General features: G+C 53.9%; 3 protein-coding genes across 3 annotated transcripts; 1 reads left to right on the forward strand and 2 right to left on the reverse strand.

Annotated features, from left to right (window-relative positions):
• Positions 1-1,705: 1,705 nt before the first annotated feature.
• On the reverse strand, positions 1,706-4,827 carry NCLIV_003520 (putative mRNA decapping enzyme; the record flags this gene model as incomplete). The annotated part of the gene is made up of 4 exons (XM_003879853.1): positions 1,706-2,293; positions 2,615-2,998; positions 3,488-3,865; positions 4,444-4,827. 4 exons carry the CDS (start codon positions 4,825-4,827, stop codon positions 1,706-1,708), a joined length of 1,734 nt encoding a protein of 577 aa, XP_003879902.1.
• Positions 4,828-6,743: 1,916 nt separating this feature from the next.
• Positions 6,744-7,745, forward strand: NCLIV_003530 (conserved hypothetical protein; the record flags this gene model as incomplete). The annotated part of the gene is made up of 2 exons (XM_003879854.1): positions 6,744-6,771; positions 7,441-7,745. The coding sequence occupies 2 exons, from the start codon at positions 6,744-6,746 to the stop codon at positions 7,743-7,745; spliced, it is 333 nt and encodes a 110-aa protein (XP_003879903.1).
• Positions 7,746-9,713: 1,968 nt separating this feature from the next.
• On the reverse strand, positions 9,714-19,432 carry NCLIV_003540 (hect E3 ubiquitin ligase, related; the record flags this gene model as incomplete). Its single annotated transcript, XM_003879855.1, has 14 exons — positions 9,714-10,862; positions 11,478-11,537; positions 11,835-12,023; positions 12,599-12,651; positions 13,004-13,493; positions 14,038-14,066; positions 14,447-14,570; positions 15,164-15,250; positions 15,835-15,959; positions 16,281-16,347; positions 16,839-16,867; positions 17,518-17,857; positions 18,263-18,715; positions 19,385-19,432. The coding sequence occupies 14 exons, from the start codon at positions 19,430-19,432 to the stop codon at positions 9,714-9,716; spliced, it is 3,243 nt and encodes a 1,080-aa protein (XP_003879904.1).
• Positions 19,433-22,087: the final 2,655 nt, after the last annotated feature.

Here is a 22,087-nt window from a genome sequence, read left to right on the forward strand (position 1 = left end):
CGAGACAGGGTGGCCAGGCGCGCCTGAGACAAACAGACTGGTACACCCTTGCCTACCGGATTTTCGCCTTTTTTTGTGGAAGCTCCAGAGACACTTCAGGCAACTTACAGCTTCTCCACACGGTGCTTCCGACCGCGTTTCCACTTCTCTCTTTACCAATCTTTCTAAACTGGTACACTCTGCATCTCAACGATCCAAAACTACACGTGATCGACGCAACCGAGGCCGCCTTGTTCTGTCTTTATCTATTGATGTGCCGATATCTAGCTAGACCTCGGTCTACCTTATTCTTCAGCAAGCGGTTTGTCTCGGCAATTGAACAAACTCCACGGTTTACACAAGAGAGCACAGACAGGCGGCCTCCGTCCCGAAGACGGCGCTCTAGCCATTCCGTTCCTGGACTGTGGTGTTCAGAGAGAGAGGAACCGAGACAGCGGTGGTAACTCGCAACTGGTTTCCTCGTCCTGAGCACGCGAGAGAGCCAACTCACGAATCCGACACTTCTTTCACAGGCCTCGACTGCAAAAAACAGCGACGAGCTTGAGATCGCCGGCGTAGAGAGCCCAGAGTGCCGTGCCCGCGAAAAACCAGGCCACACCCTTTCCGAGCTGCCTATCTCCCGGCGGAGTCCTGTGTCCTGGCGTGAGGCGCGAGATCTCAGGGCCTCGCCCTTCTCTCTGCGGCGCTCAGTCTCTCGTCCTCTTCGTGTGTGCTTTTCCCGTCGCTGTCTCCGCCTCAGAGGAGGTGCATGCTGGCTCTTTTCTGCTCTCCATTCACCTTCCGTAGACGTGGGGCAGCGAGAAAGCCAGAAAAGAGAGAAAAAGTAGGGAGAGGAAAAAAGAGATAATACGACAGAGACTAGAGAAAAGAGAGCATACGACAGAGACTAGAGAAAAGAGAGCATACGACAGAGACTAGAGAAAAGAGAGAATACGAGAGAGACTAGTGAAAAGAGGAAATAAGGGAGGGACTACAGAAAAGAGAGAATAAGGAAGGGACTATAGAAAAGGAGAGAGGACGAGGGAGGGACTAGAGAAAAGAGGAAAAAGAGAGAGGAGACTGAGAAAAGGAGAGAGGACGAGGGAGAAGAGGAAAGGGTCAAAAGGGTGCTTGCTGCGTCTCGTCTCGTTTGCGGATCGCAAAAATTCAAATTCCAAACCAAAAAGGGGCAAAACAGATGTTCGCTTTCTCTCTTCTCTCTTTTCCCTCTCTGGTTATGTGTGGCCTTGCGTCGTTTCTTCACTTAGTCCTGTTTCTTCCCGGCCCTTGTCTCTCTCTCTTCCCTGTTTCTCTCCCCCCGTCTTTCATGCCCCTTCCCTCTCTCTTCTTCGGTGCTCTCCCCCCACCTCCATTTCCCGTAGCTGCTTTCCTGCCTGTGTTCGTCGCCTCTGCGCCTCCCCGTCTCCAATCTGTCTCCTGGGCCCTTTCAGCTTTTCGCTGCCTCAGCCAAGCTGGCGTGTTAGCCCGGCTACGTTTCCTCTTTTCATCGGCCATGTGCCACGCGCGTTTCTGCTACCCGGTGTCTCCTCTTCTGCACCTGTCTCGCCTTTCTCCTCTGTCTCCTGTCTCCCTTTCTGTCTCCACTCAGGCGCGTCCCCCCTTTCGCCCTCTTCCCCCCCACCTTCTTCACCCCTTCTTGGGCTTCCTCGTCTCTTCTGTCTCCTGTCAATTCCTCAGTGTCCCGGCGACCGGTCGTTTCTCTTTTCTATCCACGCACATCCTCGCGACTGTATCTCCTTTTCGCCTCGGCATTCTCGCCGAGCTGCTCTCCCCGAGGCTCTCGGCTCCGCGCTTCCACGACGGCCAGCTGTTGCCACAAGAGCGTGCAGAACGCGTCTGACTCGAGCACCCGCTGCAGAGCCTCAGCCAGCATACTCCGAGAGACAAGCAACTGCTCACCGTCCTCGGGCCGCGAAAGAGACACTTCCCGCGCCCCACAGACCGCCGCTGCAGCCGCTGGGTAGGCCGGGGCGCGCGGGGGTCTTCGCGGGTTCTCGCCCTGGGCAGGCAAGGCAGCGAGAGGAGGCTGTGAAGCTTCCACAAAGGGCCGCTGGAGAGGCGCCGCGAGGAGCGGCGAGGAAGACGCGAGAGAAGACGCGTCGCCGACGGGGACCAAGCGGCCCGAAGGCAGCAACGGAGCCCCCGGCGCGGGGACACCCAAGAGACCCGCCCCCGACGGGCCCAAGAGGCCCGCAGAGGAGACAGGGCCCCGCGCCTGGGCCGCGCGGCCCTCGCCCCCCACAGGGACTGTCTCCGCGGGGCGGTGGGCGTCCCGACTGTCCCCTGCGGACCGCTGCAGAGCAAAGGAAAACAACGCAAGAGAGGAGAGAGATGAGAGAGACGAGAGGGGCGAGAGAAAGCCAGATGTGCAGCGGTCAGAACGCAAGGAAACGGACGAGAAAACCGGGGACACGTGTCGCGTCGAAACGTGTGTGCGAGAACAAGCACGAAAACGCACTGAGGGACCGCGAGAAGAAATGAAAACAGCGAGAGTCCTGAGAGGGCGACCGACTGAGAGCGAAAGACCCCCTGCTGAACAGAGACAACCTTCCCACTCGTCTCCTCTCCACCCTAGCTGCGTAGCATGCATACTGCAAAGATTTTGAGCCCTCACCTTCAACATGTCTACGAGGGAGACGGCGCCTGCGGGGTTCGCTGCGGGCGCGTCAGCCACACCGAAAGGCTCTCGCTCGCGTGGGGACCGAGGAGACAGGCCGCCTCTCGAGTGGGGTTTCTCTTGGGCGACGCTTCCCGGGAAGGAGACACCTGTCTCCGTCCCCCCGGCGCCAGCTACGGGTCGCTTGAGCAGTGAGAGAATTGACAAGCTCGTGTTCTTCCCTTTGTTCTCCTCCAGCTCCTCGGCCCCAGAGAGGTGCGTGTCTCCGGGGCGCAACGGGCCCATGAGCGAGGCTGTGGAGCCCAGAGGGAGAAGCGGCGACGGCCCCGACGGGCCCTCGCACGGCGCCGCGGGCGCAATGCCGAGAAGGGACATAATGCTCTGGTTACACCCACAAACACACGCACACAGCGAAAAAGAGCTGGGCCTTGCGCCTTTCATGAGAAAACGCCGAGCCACAGACTCGCAAGTTCTTACACTCCTCAACGGCACTCTGACACCAGCATCACGCATGCCTACATATATATATATATATATATATATATATACATACATACATACATACATAGTTTGGACGAACATATATTTGCATATAGGCATACGTATATAGTTATGCAGACGTAGTTCCTTCGAGCCGGTGATTATCTACATATCTATATAAATACACATCCACACATGCATACATCTGTATGGATGTCTGTATACTTATTTTTTAATCGGATGCCGTATGCAACGAATCGCGAGACAGTGTGCGCTTGCAAGCGCCAAACTCGAAAGGAGACGAACGAATTCGAGACGGCCAGCCGGATTCATGTCTTGTGAAAAAAGATGAGCGGAGACTTGTGCGTCTCTTCTTCGAGGCTCTCTCACCTGCCCTGGCGCGGGCCCCGAGGCATCTGCAGCCTGCCGCTCTCCACAGGCGGCGCCGTCCCTGCCTCCGGAGGTAGGGGACGGTGTGGGGTGCGTGGGGCCTCCAGCCCCCGTTTTCTGGGCCCCCGCGCCCCCTGGGTTCCCGCCTCCCGGCTGGGCTCCACGCAGCAGCGCGAGGAGGTGGACGCCGGCGCTGTTCGAGCCCGAGGAGACATCGGAAACACCGGCGCGAGTCTGCGGCGCGATGTCCGCGCTGGGTGCCCCGACTGCAGGCGAGCGAGTCGTCACGCATGCGTCGATGATTTGCTGGAGGGTGCGCTGAACAGAGAGTCTCTGGTTGTCGTCGTACACCCAGATGGCGTGGATTCGCTGCTGTCCCTGAGACGCGAGGCACACAAATGCGAGGGAACTACGAGGAAGTGAGGCAACACAACAAAGGAAGAGAAAAGAAAGAGAAGAAGAGAGAGACGAGGACGAGGCAGAGCACCAGAGGAGAGAACGAGAAAAAAAAGAAGCGAGAAAAGAGGCGGAAGAAGACCGCACGCCGGCACGTCCAACGAGAGAAGATCGACGGCAACTCAGCTGGAACGAAAGCAAGGAACCGTAGCATGTGGTTTCTTGTAAATGGAGCTACGAAGTCGAGACGCAGGCCTCTTTTTTCTGCACGCGTCGTCTCTTGGTTTTCGCTGCGGTGTCCGAAGGCGCGCGAGGGCCAACTCTGGAAGGCACAGGCGTCTCGTGTCGCTTCTTTCTTCAAAAACCCTCCGGCACACAGATTTCCACCCTGTGCCGCGTCGCCCCAGGGCATTTTTCTGCATCTTCACAAGAACACACGGAGCTGTGGAGTCACACTGCACGGCTGTTGCACATCCTGTCCATCGGCTGAACACATTTCCTCTCCCTCTTCCGTTTCTCCTCTTTGTCTCTGTGCCTTGTTTTCCTCTCTCCGTGCTTACTGTTGTCGGACAAGTCACTCTGTAGAAGAGGTGGTTTTTCTCTCCCTCCATTTCGAACGTTTCGTCGATGTCTTCGAGGAGGACTCCGGTGTCTCTTTGGTTCAGGACGAAGAGTCTCCACTTGCTTTCTTTCTTTCTGTCTGAGCGGGCCTTCTCGACGTCTCTCTCTACCACGTGGAGGCCGCCCTGGATGTGTGCGCGGTCCCACTTCCGGGTGGAGGGGCAGAGCGCGTAGACGCTCACGAAGGACGCTTGGCAGATGATTTTCCGAATTTTCGCGTCGTGCCTCTGAAGACACCGCAGGGAGATTTCGTCGCGCGCACGCGCCACAGACGACGGCACCGGCGGCGTGCTCGCCGTGGGGGAAGCGTCTCCGCGTCCCATGTTGGAGAGGCCCGAAGAGAAGGGAGAGAAGACGAGAGGGAAAGAGAACAGGGGAGAGAAGAAGGGAGGAAGGGAGACACGAAAGGGCCGGTAGAAGAGAGAGACAAAGAGAGGCGAAAAAGAGGAGAGGACAAAGAGACCGGCAGAGAACAGGAGAGGAAGAGAGAGGAAGAGAGAGGAAGAGAAGACGAGACAAAGAAGAGAGAAGAGACAAACGCACAAACGAAAACAAAGAAGAGGGGAGACTGCCAAGAGAGGTGAAGAAGGGGGGAGGGAAGAACTGCACCAAGTGGCCAAAGCGGGACAACTGGGAAGAGCAGAGACAAACGAACGAGACCGAGAGATAACGGATAGACGCGAGACAGGCACGCGAGAGACTGAAACGAGGAACCTGTGACGCCTAATCGACGGTGCGTGCGAGTGGAAAGGGAAAAATTCGGAACTCAAGACGAAGTGAAAGACGAAAGAGGAGACGAAAGCAAGACGGGAAAACTCAAGGCACGGTGGGAAACCCAACAGGCGCGGCAGGCCTCAACAGGAGGACTAACGCGAGCATGGCCTTTCAACAAGCAGAGAGAGAGAAGAACAAAAAGACACGACCGAAAAAGCGAGAGAGAAGAAAGGGCGACAAAGAGCAAAGGAAAGAGAAAGTCCGAGAGACTCGGCGTCTCTCTCGCCGAACACATGCACGGCCGGCGGGCCCCGGGGATTGAGGGGAGAAGCAGGAACGAAGCGGAAAGAAAAGAGGGGAAGAGACAGCTTGTTTCGCGAAGACACACTCTGGAGAGGCGCGGAGACGAACAGAAGGGTAGAATTCCTGAGAAGCACAGACTGTCGGGTTTTTCATGTCGGCCTCCCCGGAGCGCAGATGCCGGTGGCGTCTTGCTTTCGCCGAAATCCAAGTGGAGAGAAGGCGGAGCCTTTCGCAGTTGCCTTTAAAGAAAAGAAGACCCGCGAGGGGGAAGCAAGAGACACAGTCAAAAAGCCGAGGTATCCGAAAAGTGAGAAATATGCGAGAGCGCTGTGCAGACGAACGCCTCATTGTCTTGGCGTGGTGTAGCACACGGCTCAACAGCTGGGGCGCGCTCCGTCTGCTTTGTCCAGAGACTCTGCATTTTCCAAAAAAACTGTGTCCCGCACGCTGTGAACACCCCCGTGGCGTGTGTGTCTCAGGTTTTGCAGAAAAAAGGGTTCTCCATTCTCAACGAAGCGCCACAGCCTCTCTTGTTCTCTCGCTTTCTGCTGTCATTTTCCCTTGCTGCGCATGCAGTGACTCCGATAATTTTAGGGCGTCGAAAGAGAGAGAGCGCCGAGAGCGTGCGGGAAACACCCAAGGAACGAGAGCTTGCCGAAAATCGAGGAAAACGCGTGGAAAAAACTGATCCAGTTCTTTTCTGCTGAAAAAAAGGAAAAGACGTCTCTTTGTCTGGAGGGGACTTGCCGTCAGACAACGCCAGACACCTGAAGGGACGCGACGGACTGCTCTCTCTGCTTATTCTCCCTTTTCTTCTTCTCCTTCTTTTTCTCCTTGCTATTTTGTTTGCGGCTGCGGAGCGCAAGGACGAACAGCGAGGCGACAGTACGCAACCTCCAGTTGCCGCTTCCTTCTCTGGGGATCGCGCATTGCGGATCAAAACTTTCCGGTCTACACAAAAGGAACAGCTGAACGTCTCTCCCTTCCTGTTTTGATCCTCCATTGTCCCCTCTCTTCGCCTATTTGTTTACAGACCCTAGCTGCTGTCTTAGTCGCCCTCTCCTTTCTCCGTTGCCCCTTTTCCACAACTCGTTTCGCGGCTTCAGCTGTTGTTCTTTCTCTGTCTCCTTTCTTCGTCTCCTTTCTCTGTCTCCTTTCTCCGTCACCTTTCTCCTCTTGTCGCAAGAACGCTCACGCGACCGACCCGCACGAGATCGCAACGATGGCGACGCCTGCTCTCCCTCCTAACGGTACGTGTTCTTTCCTCGCGCAGTTCTGTGCATGCATCTTTTCCCGTCTCTGCGTCCCCGTGGAACAGCGGAATGCCTGGACTTTTGGGTCTCTCATCTCTCCACAAAGATGCAGGCCTTCCGGTCTTATGGTCGGATGGCTATACCTGGAGATAGCTGAAGCCTGCATCTGGTGAACACACAGCGGCTCTGTAAAAACAGAAAAAAGCAAAGATGTGTGCTACAGCGACGTGCAGCGACCGAGGCCATATCCGGCCAAACATGCACACATGCATCTATAGTCATATATATACATATATATATATATATACATATGTATACGTATAAGTGTATGTATGTGTATATTGAGATTTGTAGATGAGGGCGTATGGTTAGCGTCTGTGACGTGTTTCTGCAGTTTGTGGAAGAGAGAGGCAAGCGGAGTGTGTGTAGGAAAGCAACGCTGAAAATGGGTGATGTGAAAAGACAGTTTTATCACGTGCCTTCTCTCGTTTCGTCATGCTGCCTTTCACCGCGTATCTCTTTCCTTTGCCCTACCCTTTCTTCTTCCGCGGTTGTTCTCCTGGCCTCGTTCTCTCCCCTTTGCTTTTCCTTCCTCTTCTTTGACTTGCTAAACCCTCGCTCGGGGTGCATCTTTTCTCTTCTTCCTCTCTTCTTTTCTCCGTGCAGATCCTCGGGACTTCCAGAACATCGTGGCGTACGTACAGCCGCCGCCGAAGGAGCCGGAGGCAGAAGGAGTGACGTTCCTCTGCATGCCGCTGGTGTTGGGTGCGGTCGTGTTTCAGCTCCACTTTCTTTTCTACGTCTGTTTCTTGCTCATCTTCTCGAGCTGGGTCTCAGCCAAGTACGGCGAATTCAATTTCCAACAGTACTCCTCAGTCATCATGATGTGTGTCATGGGTTTCACGATGCCCCTTCTCCAGCAGGCGAGCAGGCCGCGGCCTGCCTCTCCGCCGCCAGCGGCTGCCTCCTGAGAGTGTAAACATGCAGAAACCTTCAAACTCTGCGATTTTCCCTCTGCGATTTCTCCTCTGCGCCTTTCCCGCAACGTCTCGCGCTGCTACATATCAATGTCTGCTCGTCCTTCGCACGCTGCCGGCTCTTCCTGCGGAGAGACACTCGACAGACCGTCTTCGTTTGTACAGATACACATAAACACACACACACAAACAACGTACATGAAACCATACATAGATTTATACGTACATGCATTTCAATGCACCATAACAGGCACCATGCCCACACAAATGTGGATATATATATATATATATATATATGGATATGTTAAAAACTGCATGTGAGAGATGAATCCCGGTAGGAGATGGGTGCATGTTTGCACGTGGAGAGAGACAGCGAGCCAGCGAAAAACGAGGTAAAGAAGAGAGCAGGGCCGAGTCGTGGGAGAGACGGCCGCACTTTTTCTGTTCGAGTGTAAAGAACGGAAAGGGTAAAGATAAAAAGTGAGAAAAATAGAGAGTGCGGTCTTCCACGTTTTAAAGCAGCCTGAGAAAATGTTGGCAGTGGGGGATTTCTTTGCCCCTCCGAAGAAAAAAGGCGATCTCCCCGAGTCTCGCGTCGCGACAGGCACCACTCTCAGACATTTACAGATTTTAGGGAAAAAAGCTCAACAGCGAAAACGTGCCGCAGGCTCTGGACACACGAACAAGCATACTACCTCTCCCTCTCTCCTTGATCTAGATTCTTTTTCGGTTCCTGTTCAGTCGCTCCTTTTCATTTTCTTGCCCTCTTCCTAACTCGTTTCACTTTTTGCGTGCACCTGGCTCTAGCGCGCTCGCTTTCCCCTCGTGGCTCCACTCCTCGCCGCCCATTCTCTGTGCCGCACTGTCTGGGGCCTTCGCTGTCATTCCTCTTTCTCACTCTCGTTCCTCTTTCTTCTGCTCTCGGTTTCATTCTGCCGAGACTCCGCGTGCCGGCCACGCAGCGCACAACCGAGAACGCGGTGACTGGGGGAAAAGCTCCATACACGACGCGGAAATCTATACACATGCATATATAAATATATAAATGTGCAAGTATGTCAACAAGTTGTTATATATGTATATCTCTCTATAGATATGCGTATATTTATTTGCTAATTTGTTGACTGGATTCGACTGCCAGCGTGACTCGCTCGACGTGTGTGTGTGTGTCTTTGTTTTGATTTCAATTTTAAGTGGAGGGGAGCGAAGCAGCGCTGAGGGAGAAACAAAAATCGTTACCAAGGGCCGTCTACGTGGACTTCACTTTTTCTGTACTTCGAGTCTCGTGACTGCACATCACCAGCGCAGTGCTGGGTTCCGGAGCAGGGCCGAGAGGGAAAGAACGAGCGATGAGAGAAAAGAGACAGGGAAAAAACAGAGCTCTTTCCGAAGTCGCCTTTTGCACCTCTCGCCCTCGCAGCCCCACAGGAACCGGACAAGTCCATCTCACGAATCTCGTTTCTTTCCGGACGAAGGTACTCAAAAAGACAGATTCCACATCGCATGCTGCTATACATATATATATATATATATATATATATGCATCTTTTTTTCATATTATATATATATATATATATATGCATTTGAGGTCTGTTTATGAACTCGGTTGCGAGTAGCTGCTCTCCGGAGAGAGAAGGGAGTGGAAAACAATGCTGATGCCGAGAACGGTGGCGTTTACGGTGCAGGCGGCTAGTTTGAAGGCAGGTCTTGTCTTCTTCCGTGCCTTGGTCCCTTCTTTTTTTGCTCCTTTTTTTTCTTCTCTCCTCTTTCCGTTCGTCTCTTCTTGTCTCCCATTCCTGCGATCGTGCCAACCTGCCCTCTTCTTCAAAGACGTCGACAGACGCGCGGACTTTCCTTCTCGTCCTCGCCCCTGCGCAATGCGCTCTTCTTAAAATACGGCGCCTTCACTTCTCTCCGTTCCTCTCGATGTTCACTCGCGCCTGTTCGTCGGCGCTGGCGCCGCTACTGTTTTTGCGAGTTTTCTTCTTCAAGAAAAAAGACGGGAATGGATCCTCCCTCTGTGCCTGCTCTTGCATTTTGTGAGCTTCGACGACTCCCTGGCCCGCCGATCAGGCCGCTCTTGTCTCCCGTGCCGCTGCGGCCTCCCCCCGGCCGCCCCTCCGCTTGGTGCCCAACCGCCGCAGGTCCGGAGACAGAGCAGGACGCGGGATCCAGAGACTGTCTCCGCACGGCCGTGCTGCTGTCGAGAGAGCTGGCAAGGAGCAGTGAAGCCCACGTGGTGTCTCCTTGAGACGGCACGAGAGCGAGCCCCTTGTTCTCCCCCTTTTTGCGATCGAGGGGGGACAGCGACGCAGATTCTTCGGCAAAGAGCCCCTGCGAGAGAAAGTCTCGTCGTCGGCCTTTGAAGAGCGCCAGGGAGCTGTCCCTTTTGCGAGGGCCCTCGCGCCCCCAACGCAGCGCGGCCTGAGCAGGCGCGGAGACAGATGTTGTCCCCGGGAGGGCGAGCGCCGGAGCCTCCCGGAGCAGCTTCGCATTCCCGCCGCGCCCGCCCGCCTCCAGCGAGGGCGCCTCCGCGGCCGCGACCGTCGACGGCAGACTCGCGCACGCCCTCGGCGACGTGGAGCCCAACGCGCGCCCGCACGGCGCCCCGCAGGCAGCCGCGGCGTGTCTGCGGGGCGAAGAGGCCCCAGGGGACGCCCCCTGGGCCAGCGGAAATTCCGGAGCGGAAGGAAAAAAGCGCGAAGCAGGCGGTTGCTGGCCAAGAGGATCTAAAAGCGCCTCTTCCAGCGTCACCTCGGGAAGCGCCGTGAAGGCCTCTGGAGCCGCAGAGACACCTGCACCGATTGCGCCCGACGCGGGCCCCGGGAAAACAACGGCCCCAGCCTCAGAGGTGGGAGACGCAGCGAGGTAGCCGTGGGGAGTTCCCGACGGAGTCGCCGAGAGAGACGGCGACGCTGCAGAGGAGAGAGGCCGCGAGAAAACGCCCGAGAGGGGTCCTTGCGAGGAAGACAACCGCGACGAGGATCCCCTCGAAGCGACAATCGCATGCAAACGCATGTCCTGCTGAGCCAACTGCTCCTGCAGCTGCTGGATCTGTTGCATGTAGTGCTCACGCAGAGTGGCCAGGCGGTCGCCCGCGTCCGAAGAGCTCTACACCGGCAACGCAAGTCGCAGAGAGAAACAGAGAGACCTTGCGGAAAGAAGAACGAGAAAGCAAAGAGCAGACAGCCCACCACCGCGAGAGAGCCATTCAGATAGAAAGAAAAACAGATACAGACCTCAAAGGAATGAGAAAGAGTAAAAACACAAGCTGCCGGAACAATCGCCGCGCCCAAAGATCACATCTGACACAGGGAATACACCACATCAACACACATGCACAAATGCATATCTCTCTATGTATTGCAAACATATGGAGAATCCACCTTCCTGCAGCGACATAATATATATATATATATATATATATTCTCGCCGTGGCAGGCCTGCTGTACGTGCGGGTGTCGGATTTTTCCACGTCCGCGTTTTTAACTGTCCTCGTTTATGCACCGCGGGCGCTGAATCCACTCTCCTGCGTTTAAACTCTTTTCTCCTGAGAGGATCACCCTGGAGACATTTCTCCGCGTTTCTCGGAAAACATCTTTCCGGGCGAGACAGGGTCAACGCGCCTCACTCAAGGAAAAAGAAGTCCGGAAGGGCGGCAACGCAGCGACTGCCATGGTCACCGTTACCACTGTCGCTCCCGTGCGTCTTTTTCGAAACACTCACTTTTCTCATGGCGTCTAGTTCCTTTTCCAGAAGCGCATTGCGCCGCAAAACCTCGCGGAGCTGCATAATTCGACCAAACGGAGAGAGCGGGCAGAGGAGATCGAGAGGGAGAGAGAAAACGCCTCAGAAGGCGCTGGTAAAATGCGCCACAAACACTCAAAGTCGAGAGACGATTTGCGCATAAGCGAGTCCGTGGGAAGATGGCATCTCTGCCACGAGCTCGTCTTCGCTCGCTCTCTTCCCCATCTCTTCCGCCGCATTTCTGCTCTTGCTGCCTTCTTTCTTCCTGCTCGCCCCGCCTCTTCTCTGTGTCTCCTTTCCCTTTTCTTTTTTTCTTTTCCGCCTTTTCTCTCTCACCTGCTGTGCCGTGCCGCTCAGGAGAGCAGCCAGGAGAAGGTTCTCTTGCTGCGCAGCTTGGAGAGCCGCACTGATGGTCCCAAATTCGTACAGAAGCACGTCGCGCTCTTCACTGGGGAGAGGAGACAGTCGGCCTGCCGCGCATGGAGGCGCGACCGCGGTCGCGGGGCCCATCGCCTCGAGCTCCCCCTGAGCAGGAGACAGGCAACAAGGAAAGAGACAGGAGACATTAGCCAAGACAGAACACATTTTCACGACTGCCAAGAACATAAGGGATCACAAAACATCCGCACCGCTGCTTCTTGGCTACGCAGGCCGCAGCCTTGTCTTCAGATCCAGACGGTAAGCACCTGCAATTTGCGTGAGGCGATTGAATCTACACGCGCCAACTCCAGCAAATATATCTGCGAAGGTATTTATACACAAATTCATCGAGAATCTATCAAACTGAACACGCTCGTCACGAACACAGACACTAAGTGTATGTACACTGACCGTGATATTGAGACGTGCAGTATGTACACGCATACCTACTTATATATATATATGCATATATATGAGTAGATATGCTTTTATATGAATATTCGCGCTCCAGAAAAAGTATAAAAAGGGGATACACGCTGTGGAATTTGGGTCTTCTCTTGCTTTCTACTTAGAAGAACTGTGGATACACCGCTGATTCGAGAGACATTACGGAAACCGTTCTTCAACAAAAAGAGGTGCAAAGATCGAGACGACTAGGTTCTCTGTTGCGAAGGTCTTACCCGACCGGCAGTCGCTCCACTGGTGTCGGCATCATCGGCAACTCGGTGAAAAACTGCATGAACAGGACCAGAAAGAAGATCAAAGAGATCGAAAAGACACAAGCAAATTCATGAGCACGGCAGTAGCGAATCCATGCGCCGTGTTCGCTTCAGAAGAGCCTTGCCTTGCAGCCTGCTTGTTCTTTTCTCCAGTGTTCTTTCCCTTTTTTGGGACCGTTTTTGCTCTCGGTTCTCTCTCTCTTTCGCCCTCCTTTTCTGGTGCCTCTTGTCTCTCGCTGCTTCTTGCTGTCTCGCTCGGGACACTCTTGCGTCTTTTGCAACTGTCTCCTGCGCCCTCCACGACCCCTTCTTCTCTCGTGTCCCCTTTTCTTCGCGCGTTCCTGCCTGTCTCGGTCTCTCCGTTACCTGCAGAGCCACGTTGTCTGCCGGCTGTCGAGGCCCGCGCTCTCTGGCTGTCTCCAGAGGCCGCGGCGTCGAGTCCAGCATGCGGCCCCAGCCCTTCGTCTCCTTTCTTGCTGCCGGAGCCTGTGCGGGTTGCCTTCTCTGCCCCGGCGCCCGTCTCCCGTGGGTCGCCTCCAACCGCACTCGGCTCCAAAAGCGCGGTCGCGGTCCCTTCGCCACCCGGAGCCACGCCACTGGCGCCCAACGCACCCGAAACGGAGACACCGCCGGAGACACCCCCGCGGACTCCAGAACCCGCCACGGCCACGGTCGCTGCACAGGCCGCGGCGTCGGCCGCAGCAGCTGCTACAGCCTTTGAAGAGACGCGTTGAGGGTCGCAGAAAGCCGCCGTGAAGGTCGGAGCGCAGGAGAGCTGAACGACACCCTTCCCGCTTAGAGCGCGGAGACACGAGGGGCGATTGGGAGGCGCCTCCAGGTCGCCATGGCCCAGAATCTACTCAGCAAACACCAGAGAATCAAAAGTGAGAACTATGGAAAGGGGCGAGAGACGCCAAAACAAGAAAGAACAGGAAGAAGAGGAACAGGAAGAAGAGGGGAAAAGGTAGAAGAGGAAAAGGAAGAAGAGGGAAGGAGACTTGGGCGAACCCGTCAAAGGGCAAAAAACGCATAGAAGCCAAAAGAGAGAAACAGAGAACAACATCGCGAGAGGTAGGGGGGAGACTGGGCAACGGCAGGCGCAGATATTTATGCCCATAGGTGTGCAGTGAAAGATCGCAACGTACGAACCTGCACATCTACAAGTATGTACATACAGGCATTCACACGGATCCAGTGTGTCCAAAAATTCCAGAGTCTGCCTCTCTTGCTTCCCTGTGGTGTTTCTCTTTTTTCGTCTGCCGTGCATCGTGCACACTTGCAACTGTGTGTGATTTTCGAATCCAGATCCGACGCTTTTCTGCGATGCTGCGTCGACCGAGTTCACAGAAAGAGGCGAGCTACGCGCGCCCGCGCAAAAATCTCATCTGAACCCGTCTTACCCTGCTGGTGCCCCAAGCCCAAACATTTCCTGCGCCGCGCAAAGAAGGAAAAATCGGAACAAAGGAGACAGGAGACGCCGGTGAAGGAGAGATGCAAAAGAGAAAAGGCGCGGCTGAGACGACAGCGAGACGCGGCGACTCACGGAGAGCGCAGAGAAAGCCGACACGAGCGAAAAGGCGACATTTCTCGAAGAACGGAGAAAAGAGAGAGAAAGAGGAGAGGACGCATGCGATGACCTGGTGACCGAATATAAGGCGAAGCCCGACGTGAAGAGTCGAGATGAACCAGCACGATCCAGGAAAGGGAGGCGCGAAGGCCAAGCCCCAGACACCGATGCATCTGCCCAACAGAGAGGAGCAAGGGATGAAAAGCAGGAGTTGAACGTGAGAAGAAGAACGTGATACGTACCGTTTTCGACGATGCATGCGGTGTGGGCGTCGCCACAGACGACGTGGATGACAAACAGGCCAACGAGCGCCTCGACGCGCCGGGGGAGAAACTCGTCAGATTCACCCTGGACCTCGTGGCCAAGCTAAAAAAACAGAAGCCTCGCGGAAGATGCGCCCTTTTTGCTCTTACAGAAACACGTCAATCTACTTTCTGCATGTTTACATGGGTATACACGTGCCCAGGAATACCCATATATATATATATATATATATATATATATGTAATGCCGGGTTGTGGAAGCGCGAGACAAGGGCAGAGTTTTTAGTGAGGTTGTGCAGGAGTCCCTTGAAAGCCGCCGTAGTGCCTCTTTGTCCATCTCCAGTGTGTCCTGCACGTCTCTGTAAACCGTTGAAACTCACTTTGTTCGACTAGCGCATCCAGATAGACAGACTCAATCGAACAAACTCGCACGCAGGCGTGTATACCCGCATTACTTATACAGACCAAACATGCACGAATGAATATGTACAGTAATATATATATATACCTACATATATATATATATATATATATATATATATGCATGCAGATGCCTGAATGAAGAAAGACGACATGGAACTTATGTACGGGAGTAGATTACGTGTTTTGCATGCGAGAGATAGAGCACATGACTCTGCGCTCATGCTTGCATGCACAGCATTTCGACTCTGAGGGTTCTTCCATCGTGAGACCTACGCGCCGGCCTTGTCCCCAGGTGTACAACTCCCCGTCCGTCGTTACGCACGCGCTGTGCTGGGACCCTAGCGCGACCGAGACGACAGTCTGAAAGCGGAAAGACACAAAAGCAAGCAAACGGCGTTCCCAGTCTACACACCCGCAGATAGCAAGACACACACTCCCAGTACAAGACCGATCCTTTCTTGCAGAATAGAGATCCACACACACACACACACACATAACAGGACATGCAAACCGATGCACAGAGACTCAAACAAAGAACTGTACATCGATGTGCGCATATGTGCAATCACATCCATATATGTATAGATGCGCCTAGAGATGTATATTTGTGTCTATATATATATATATATATATATATATATCGAAAGTAGATGTAGACAGTTAGATGGTGGGGGGACCGATGCAGGTGCGTCCGGGAAGAGACAACGCGCCGGGGGCCCATGCACGTATGCACACCTGATCACAGCCCGCGGCGCGCCGGCGCGACTGATACGCTCTATTTGCGGTTAAACACTACGAAGCGATCGATTGTCGTCCTAGATGTTTGCTCTCACACCACCGCAGAGCGCGAGGAAGAACGGGAGAGGAAGACAAACAGCGAGAGAGAAGGCGAGCGACACAAGAGACAAACTGAGAGAGAGGAGTAAAGCAACGCGCCTGCTCACCTTGTTCCTCAGCGGGCCGCCGACGTGCTTGGGAAGAAGTTGAGAGCCTCTCGTCGAGCCGAGGCCGAGTTTCCCGAACGCGGCGCCTCCCCACATGTACAGCGTGCCCCCAGATGTGACACAAGCTTCAAGCGGAAGTCCGAAGGTCGAGAAACGCGCAGGGAAAACCCAAGAAGACAATGAAGAAAGAGACGGAAACGGAAAACTCAGGGAAAACAACGGCAGAGGCGCGGGAAAGAAGAAAAAGAGAGAAAGATGGAGACAAAGAGAACACGAGGGCGACGGAGACAGAAAGGGAGATAGAGACGGAGAGACAGAGAGAGAAAGAGGGAGACAAAGAGAACAAGAGGCAGAGAAAGAGTCACAGAAAGATAAGGAGAGGTACAAGGGAAAAACGCATGGTCGAGAGCATCACAACAGAAAAAGAGCGAAAAAAGAGTACCTACCTGTGTGATGGGCCCCACATGCGATGGCAGTGATATTCAAATTCTCGAGTGCATGCACGGGAGTCGGCTGAAAGAAGCAAATGTACACAAAGTGCACCAGGACTCATCGTGAACATGACTCTCCGTGCACTCAAGTCAGCACAAACACATGCACACCTGTTCAGCTGTAGATATATGTATGTGCAATCATTCACACAAGTGTGCGTCTCTGAGTATCCATGCGTAGACGTAAACGCCCAGGCGGTTTAACGGTAGAAAAGCGAGGGAAGGAGACGTCACACACACGGGGACCCGGGCTGAGATGAGACACTTCCGGAAAACCCCAGAAAGAAGGGAAAAAACCCCAGTATGTACAGATATGAGTATTCCTGCAAGTACACTTGTAAATGTAAATACGCGTATACATAAGTATATATAACTGTGCATGCGTGCGACTACACATGTCAATGAAGAATCGTATATGTTTGTGTACGCAAGTTTGAGAATCCGTTCGGAGCGAGAAACACTCAAGACGAGGGATGTGACGAAAACACGCTAAGCTTTTTCTCGTCACATTACCAGGTGACGGTCCTCTTCGTCGCCGTGTCCTGCGAGAGAAAGAGGGAAAGAAAAACCCGGAGCACGGCCAGTGACTCGAGAGCGAGGCTGAAAAGCTGGGGGAAACAGAATGAAGCCGCAAGTGTGGACCACGAAGTTTGCAGGGAAAAGAGACACACTCTAAGATCCGGAGGGCAGAAAGCACAAAACCTCCCGAGGGGAGAGACAGGGGAAAGCCCACAAAGACGTTTTACAACAGAAAAAAACGGTCGCCGCGAGCACGGACAGTGGAAACATCCAAAAACAAGTGTCGACGCTCTCCGATATCTGCTTGCTCCGAAAGCGGGGCTTCTGCTGACGCCTGACGTGTATATCCCTGCATGTGCATGCACTCACGCGTGCATCTCTGCTCATCATATATAGACATATATAGGCGTGTAGAGATGTATATCCAGGCGTATACAAGTGTACATCAATGCGTATACGAACTTTATTATGCATCTATCTCTAGGTGTAGGGAAGCATGGATATGCATGTACGAGCAAATATGAGTGTTTATATCTAAATATATTTTTGTGTCAATAAATACAGGAACATGAACACTTGCTTTAATACATACATATAGACGTGGGCATATGCAGATGTATGTGTACGTGCAACTGTAGAAGAGCGAGGATCTCTTGAAGTTTCTGGCACGTACCGAGCCGTCCATTGAGGCCGAGGCCACAGGTGAAGAGCGACGTTTTGTGCTGTTCGTAGACGCCCAGAAAAGCGGTGTGGTAAATCCCGCAAGCTACATCGGTGATGAAGTAGCCACACAAACTCTCCAAGACGCGCGGTGTACAGACAAGGCACGCAGATGCGAGTGGCTCGGTCCTCGCGCCCTTTGTCGGGGCGCCCGGCGGTGCGGAGACACCTAGGCCTGCGGACGAGGGGATCGACAGGCCATGGAGCCCAAGGCGCCCGTTGAGAGCGCAGCCCCAGGCGTAGGCACTTCCGTCGTCGAGGCAACAGACCGTGTGCTCTTGCGCGCAAGCGACCTAGAAAGTTAAGAAGAAAAGCAGAGAGAGAAGAGAGAGAAGAGGGAGAAGAGAGAGAAGAGGGAGAAGACATGGGGGGAAGGAAAGAGTGAAGCAGTCTGCGAAAACGAAGGCCTCTTTCTTCCGCGATGAAGGCGCCGGCCAAAAAGAAAAGGAAAAACCAGAGAGCGGGGAGGGGCGAGAGGGAGGTAGAGAGAAAAAGAGGAAGAGAGAGAGAAGGGGTTAGAACAGAAGAGACCCGGCACGACGAAAGGTTCCTTCACGAAGGCGAGAGAGAAGCGTCGCCTTGTGTCCTCGTGGAGAAGTGTCCGAGCACGCGATACTGCTGCCTATATATGAAGGGTTTTCCCGAAGCACGCGCCCGAGACAAAGCACCGACTGTTTTCGTCAATCTCGCGCTCTTACCACCTTGACAATCTTGCCTTGGAGAGCCTTCACCACCCGTGGCACGGACGCGTCTCTTCTGTCTCCTGTCCCCAGCTGTCCCTCGCTGTTGCAGCCCCACATGTACAGCTCGCCGCTCTGGGAGACGACTGCCATCTGCATGCCCCCTGCAGCCACGCTTGCACTGTTTATGCCTTTCAGCGCGTCAACTAGGCGAGGAGAAGAAGACTCGAGGCTCGTTTCTGCGAACACCGCGAGGGAGGGCGACGCCGAAAACGACGGCGGCAGGTCCGCAGCGCCCAGAGCGGCGGCGCGGGGGGACTGTGGGCCCGAGAGAGGCGCCGCATTTGGAGACGACGAGGCAGCGGAAGGCGGAACGGAAAGCGAGGAAGCCGCGGCAGTCGCCGCCGGTGTCGAGGCGGTCGTGGGGGCCGTCGAAGAAGGCACCGCGGCGCTCAAAAGCGCAGTCGTCTCCTGGAGAACGGGGCACACAGAGAGAGGAAGGAAATGAAAAAAAGAGGAAATGAGGAAAAAAGGGAAGGAAAGGCGGGAAGAAAAGAAGAGGGAAAGAGAGGAAAGGAGGCGCTAAAGGTATTCAGAGAGACACGAGCTGTCGACCTAGCAGAGAGGGAGCGGCGGGCGAGACAGAGCGCGTCTTTTGACGGGTGATGAATGGTGGCCTGTGAAGAGGAGAAAAGCGGCCGCGTTAAGGCAAGGAAAACGCATGCGAGAGCAGAGAGACTTAAAAACCATTCGTTCGAATCGCCCAAAACACCACACCCAGAGAGTCGCTCACGAAGCAATACAGATTGCCATACATATGGAAAGGCATGCGGATCGAAAACCCGTGCACACCTATACCTATGCATACAACTCTGTACATCGCTCTTCCTATATTTGCGCATGTACGGAGAGAAAAAACTGCGATTTATATGTGTATGTAAGGACACAAGATATATACTCAAACAGCTACAAGATATATATATATATATATATATATATATAAGCATGACGGGATCAAAAGAGCAATCTAGATACTGTATTGAATCGAGTTCCCAGGAGAAAAGCAGTGCCGAAGGTTTTGAGGAGTGAGTCACTAAATAGAGGAGGGAGAACGGGAAGGAGAAGCGGGAAAGCTCTCACCGGCGCGCCCCAGATGACGACGCCGGATTTCGTTGCCGCCTGCCCCATCGTCTCGTGCACCTCGGAAGAGAAAAAGAAAGTGAAGACTTAAGTAAAAAGAAACATTGCATGCAAGGGAGATGAGCGAGAGGTCAGAGAGAGACAGGGAAGGAGAAACGACAGAAAACCGGGAGGCATCTGTCTCGCAGCCGACAGCTCAGGAGGAGCAAAAACAGTCAACGAGGGAAGAGAGACGAAGGAAACGTGAGGAGAAGTGAAGAAGAGATGAGAAGCCGAAGAGGAAGAGAAGAACAGAAAATGAGAGGAGAAGCCGAAGAGGAAGAGAAGAACAGAAAACGAGGAGAGATGAGAGCGAAGCAGGTGGGCAAGACCTCCTTAGATCATTTCGAGAGAAAGAGCAGGAAAGTGCTTTTAACTTCACGCGACACAGATGCATACAAAGAGACCCACGAGGCACGTGTTTGGAGAGAGTGAGAGAGGCACGTGTTTGGGGAGAGTGAGAGAGGCACGTGTTTGGGAAGAGTGAGAGAGGCACGTGTTTGGGAAGAGTGAGAGAGGCCTGTCGTCTGTCTCGCTCGAAGAGCCGAGGCGAAGGAGTGCAACTCGACCAGCAGCCGCGAGGGCGACGGGAAGGAAGTAGCCCCTTGAGAGGACTGCCGACCTCATGTGAAGAAACGAAAAAAGGAGACTCCAACCCACGGAGCTGGGACCCCAGCGAGACGACGAAAAGCAGGAGCGAGGGCCCCCCGCGCGATACCAAACAGAGAGGGAGGAGAGCAAGAAGGAAACCTAGAACGCTACAAGAGATGTAAAGGAAAATAGAGGAGGGCGCCGAGGAGCCTGGAACGAGGAAGAAGATGAGAAGAGAGAGAAACAAAAGAGAGACGAGTGACCAGACAGCTGAACAAGCGAGAAGAACGGAGGGCGGAAAAACGGCTTCTCCCGGCAATTTCCGGGTTGTCTTTAATATGTAGGAGACGAATATGCCTCTCGTCGGGTTTTCCAATTTTCACGATTTTCTTGGATTATCGCTTTTCACGGACTCGAAATTCTCCCGCTATCTTTGGAATGGAAGAACAAGACACACAGGCGAGGAAGGCAACTGTGCGCATGCACGCTCAGCCGTTCGCGCTCTGTGCTTGACTAGCTTGCCGCCTCGTGCTTCTTGTTTTCCCGCGAGAAGAAACTGCGAACAAGCAGAAGGATGTCCAGCCTTCCTTAAACTCGGATTTTCCTTGGAGAAACGAAATCCGAAGAAGGGACCATTTGTCCTGTCTCTTTTGTCGGTCCTGGGAAACAGCACACCGAGAGAGAGACGGGAAACGCCTGCAACTACTGGCACACAAAGCGAGACGGGGTGCGGTGTATGTACACCCGACACACTGCTGGCGAGCTGTATCAGGATCCTGGCGTGTGGTGCCTCTCTCTCCCCCGCATTTTTCCTGTTTGCTACGACAGGAAGCCTCTATTTGGTTTTCTCTTGCAGTGAGAAACGCATCAGCCTCCACGGCGCCTTTTCGTGGCTCCGGAGATCGGGAAAGCGTCCTTCCGCTCTCGCTGCAGTTCCGCACACAACACAGACTCACGCAAGCGACGTCGGAGCAGCAGGAACCCTTCCATGTTTATGCAGAGTTATGTTGATTACCTTCTTCTCAGGAGAGAGAGAAGTTCTCCGCTTCTGTTTCTTGACTGGGAGCTGAGTAGTCCTTTGGCCTCGCTGTTACCAGGAATCCGTGCATTGCGTCTAGATCCCTCCAGTTAACCAATCGGTAGCCTCCGGATTCACCACCAGCAAACTGGTACTTAATGGAGGGTCTTGAGAGGTTTCTGCGCCACGACGCCTCCATTCAGATTCCCGCTGGGGGTCAAGACACGCACAAAAGAACTTTAGACCGGGAAACACAGGCATTCAAGAGCTGAATCAGGAATCCACCGGTTTCTTCGAACCCAAAAGTTGCTTCTGAGTAGAGAAATCAACGTTAATCTGACAGACATTTTGCAGCCGTCGTCGTAGCCACGTATGAGGATAAAAGAAAACAACTCGATAAGCGCAGACCTTTCCGTCCGTTCGACAGCTCCAATAGGGCCCCGAGGGTTGGGTGTTATTGTGTTTCTCAAAAAAGGCGGAATCTCCCTCTCTGCATCTACGTGCTGTTGCCCCTTCATCGCGAAAGTGTCTGTGTCAATTTCCGAGAGAAAGTGAGAGGGCGTGAGCCTCCTCTCGTTTTTCGTTCTACGGTGGAGAAAAAAGCTCCTCCAGCGTCGACACACTCTACCCGGTCGCATGCTGTTTTGTCCTCGGTTGCTCGTGGGTGACAATTCTGTCTTCCCTCGGCACTCCCTTGCCTCTTTTCGAAACACGAAACGGCAGCTAGGGACGATTTCTTCCAGGGCTCTTCTCGCTCTCCTTTCTCCTTTTGGAACAGGAGACACTCGAGCTGAAAGGGGTCAGCCGGCACGCACACTACACAGATACGCAGCTGCTTGCCGTTGAGCGAGGCGAACTGGGAGAATGGCAGTTGCTCGCGGGGTGCGTTTTTTAAAAGAATATCAAAACATCTCTTTGCCCTCGTCACCTTATCCCTTCCTTTCTCTGAACCGCCACACCGGCTCTTGGAGGGCCCCGAGCTATGCATGCACAAGTGTGCAATCGGGCGAGAAAGAGAGGTTTCTCTGTTTTCCTCGATATTCAAAGCATGTGGA

Source organism: Neospora caninum, chromosome Ib, assembly GCF_000208865.1.
Source record: "Neospora caninum Liverpool complete genome, chromosome Ib".
Classification (NCBI taxonomy): domain Eukaryota; phylum Apicomplexa; class Conoidasida; order Eucoccidiorida; family Sarcocystidae; genus Neospora; species Neospora caninum.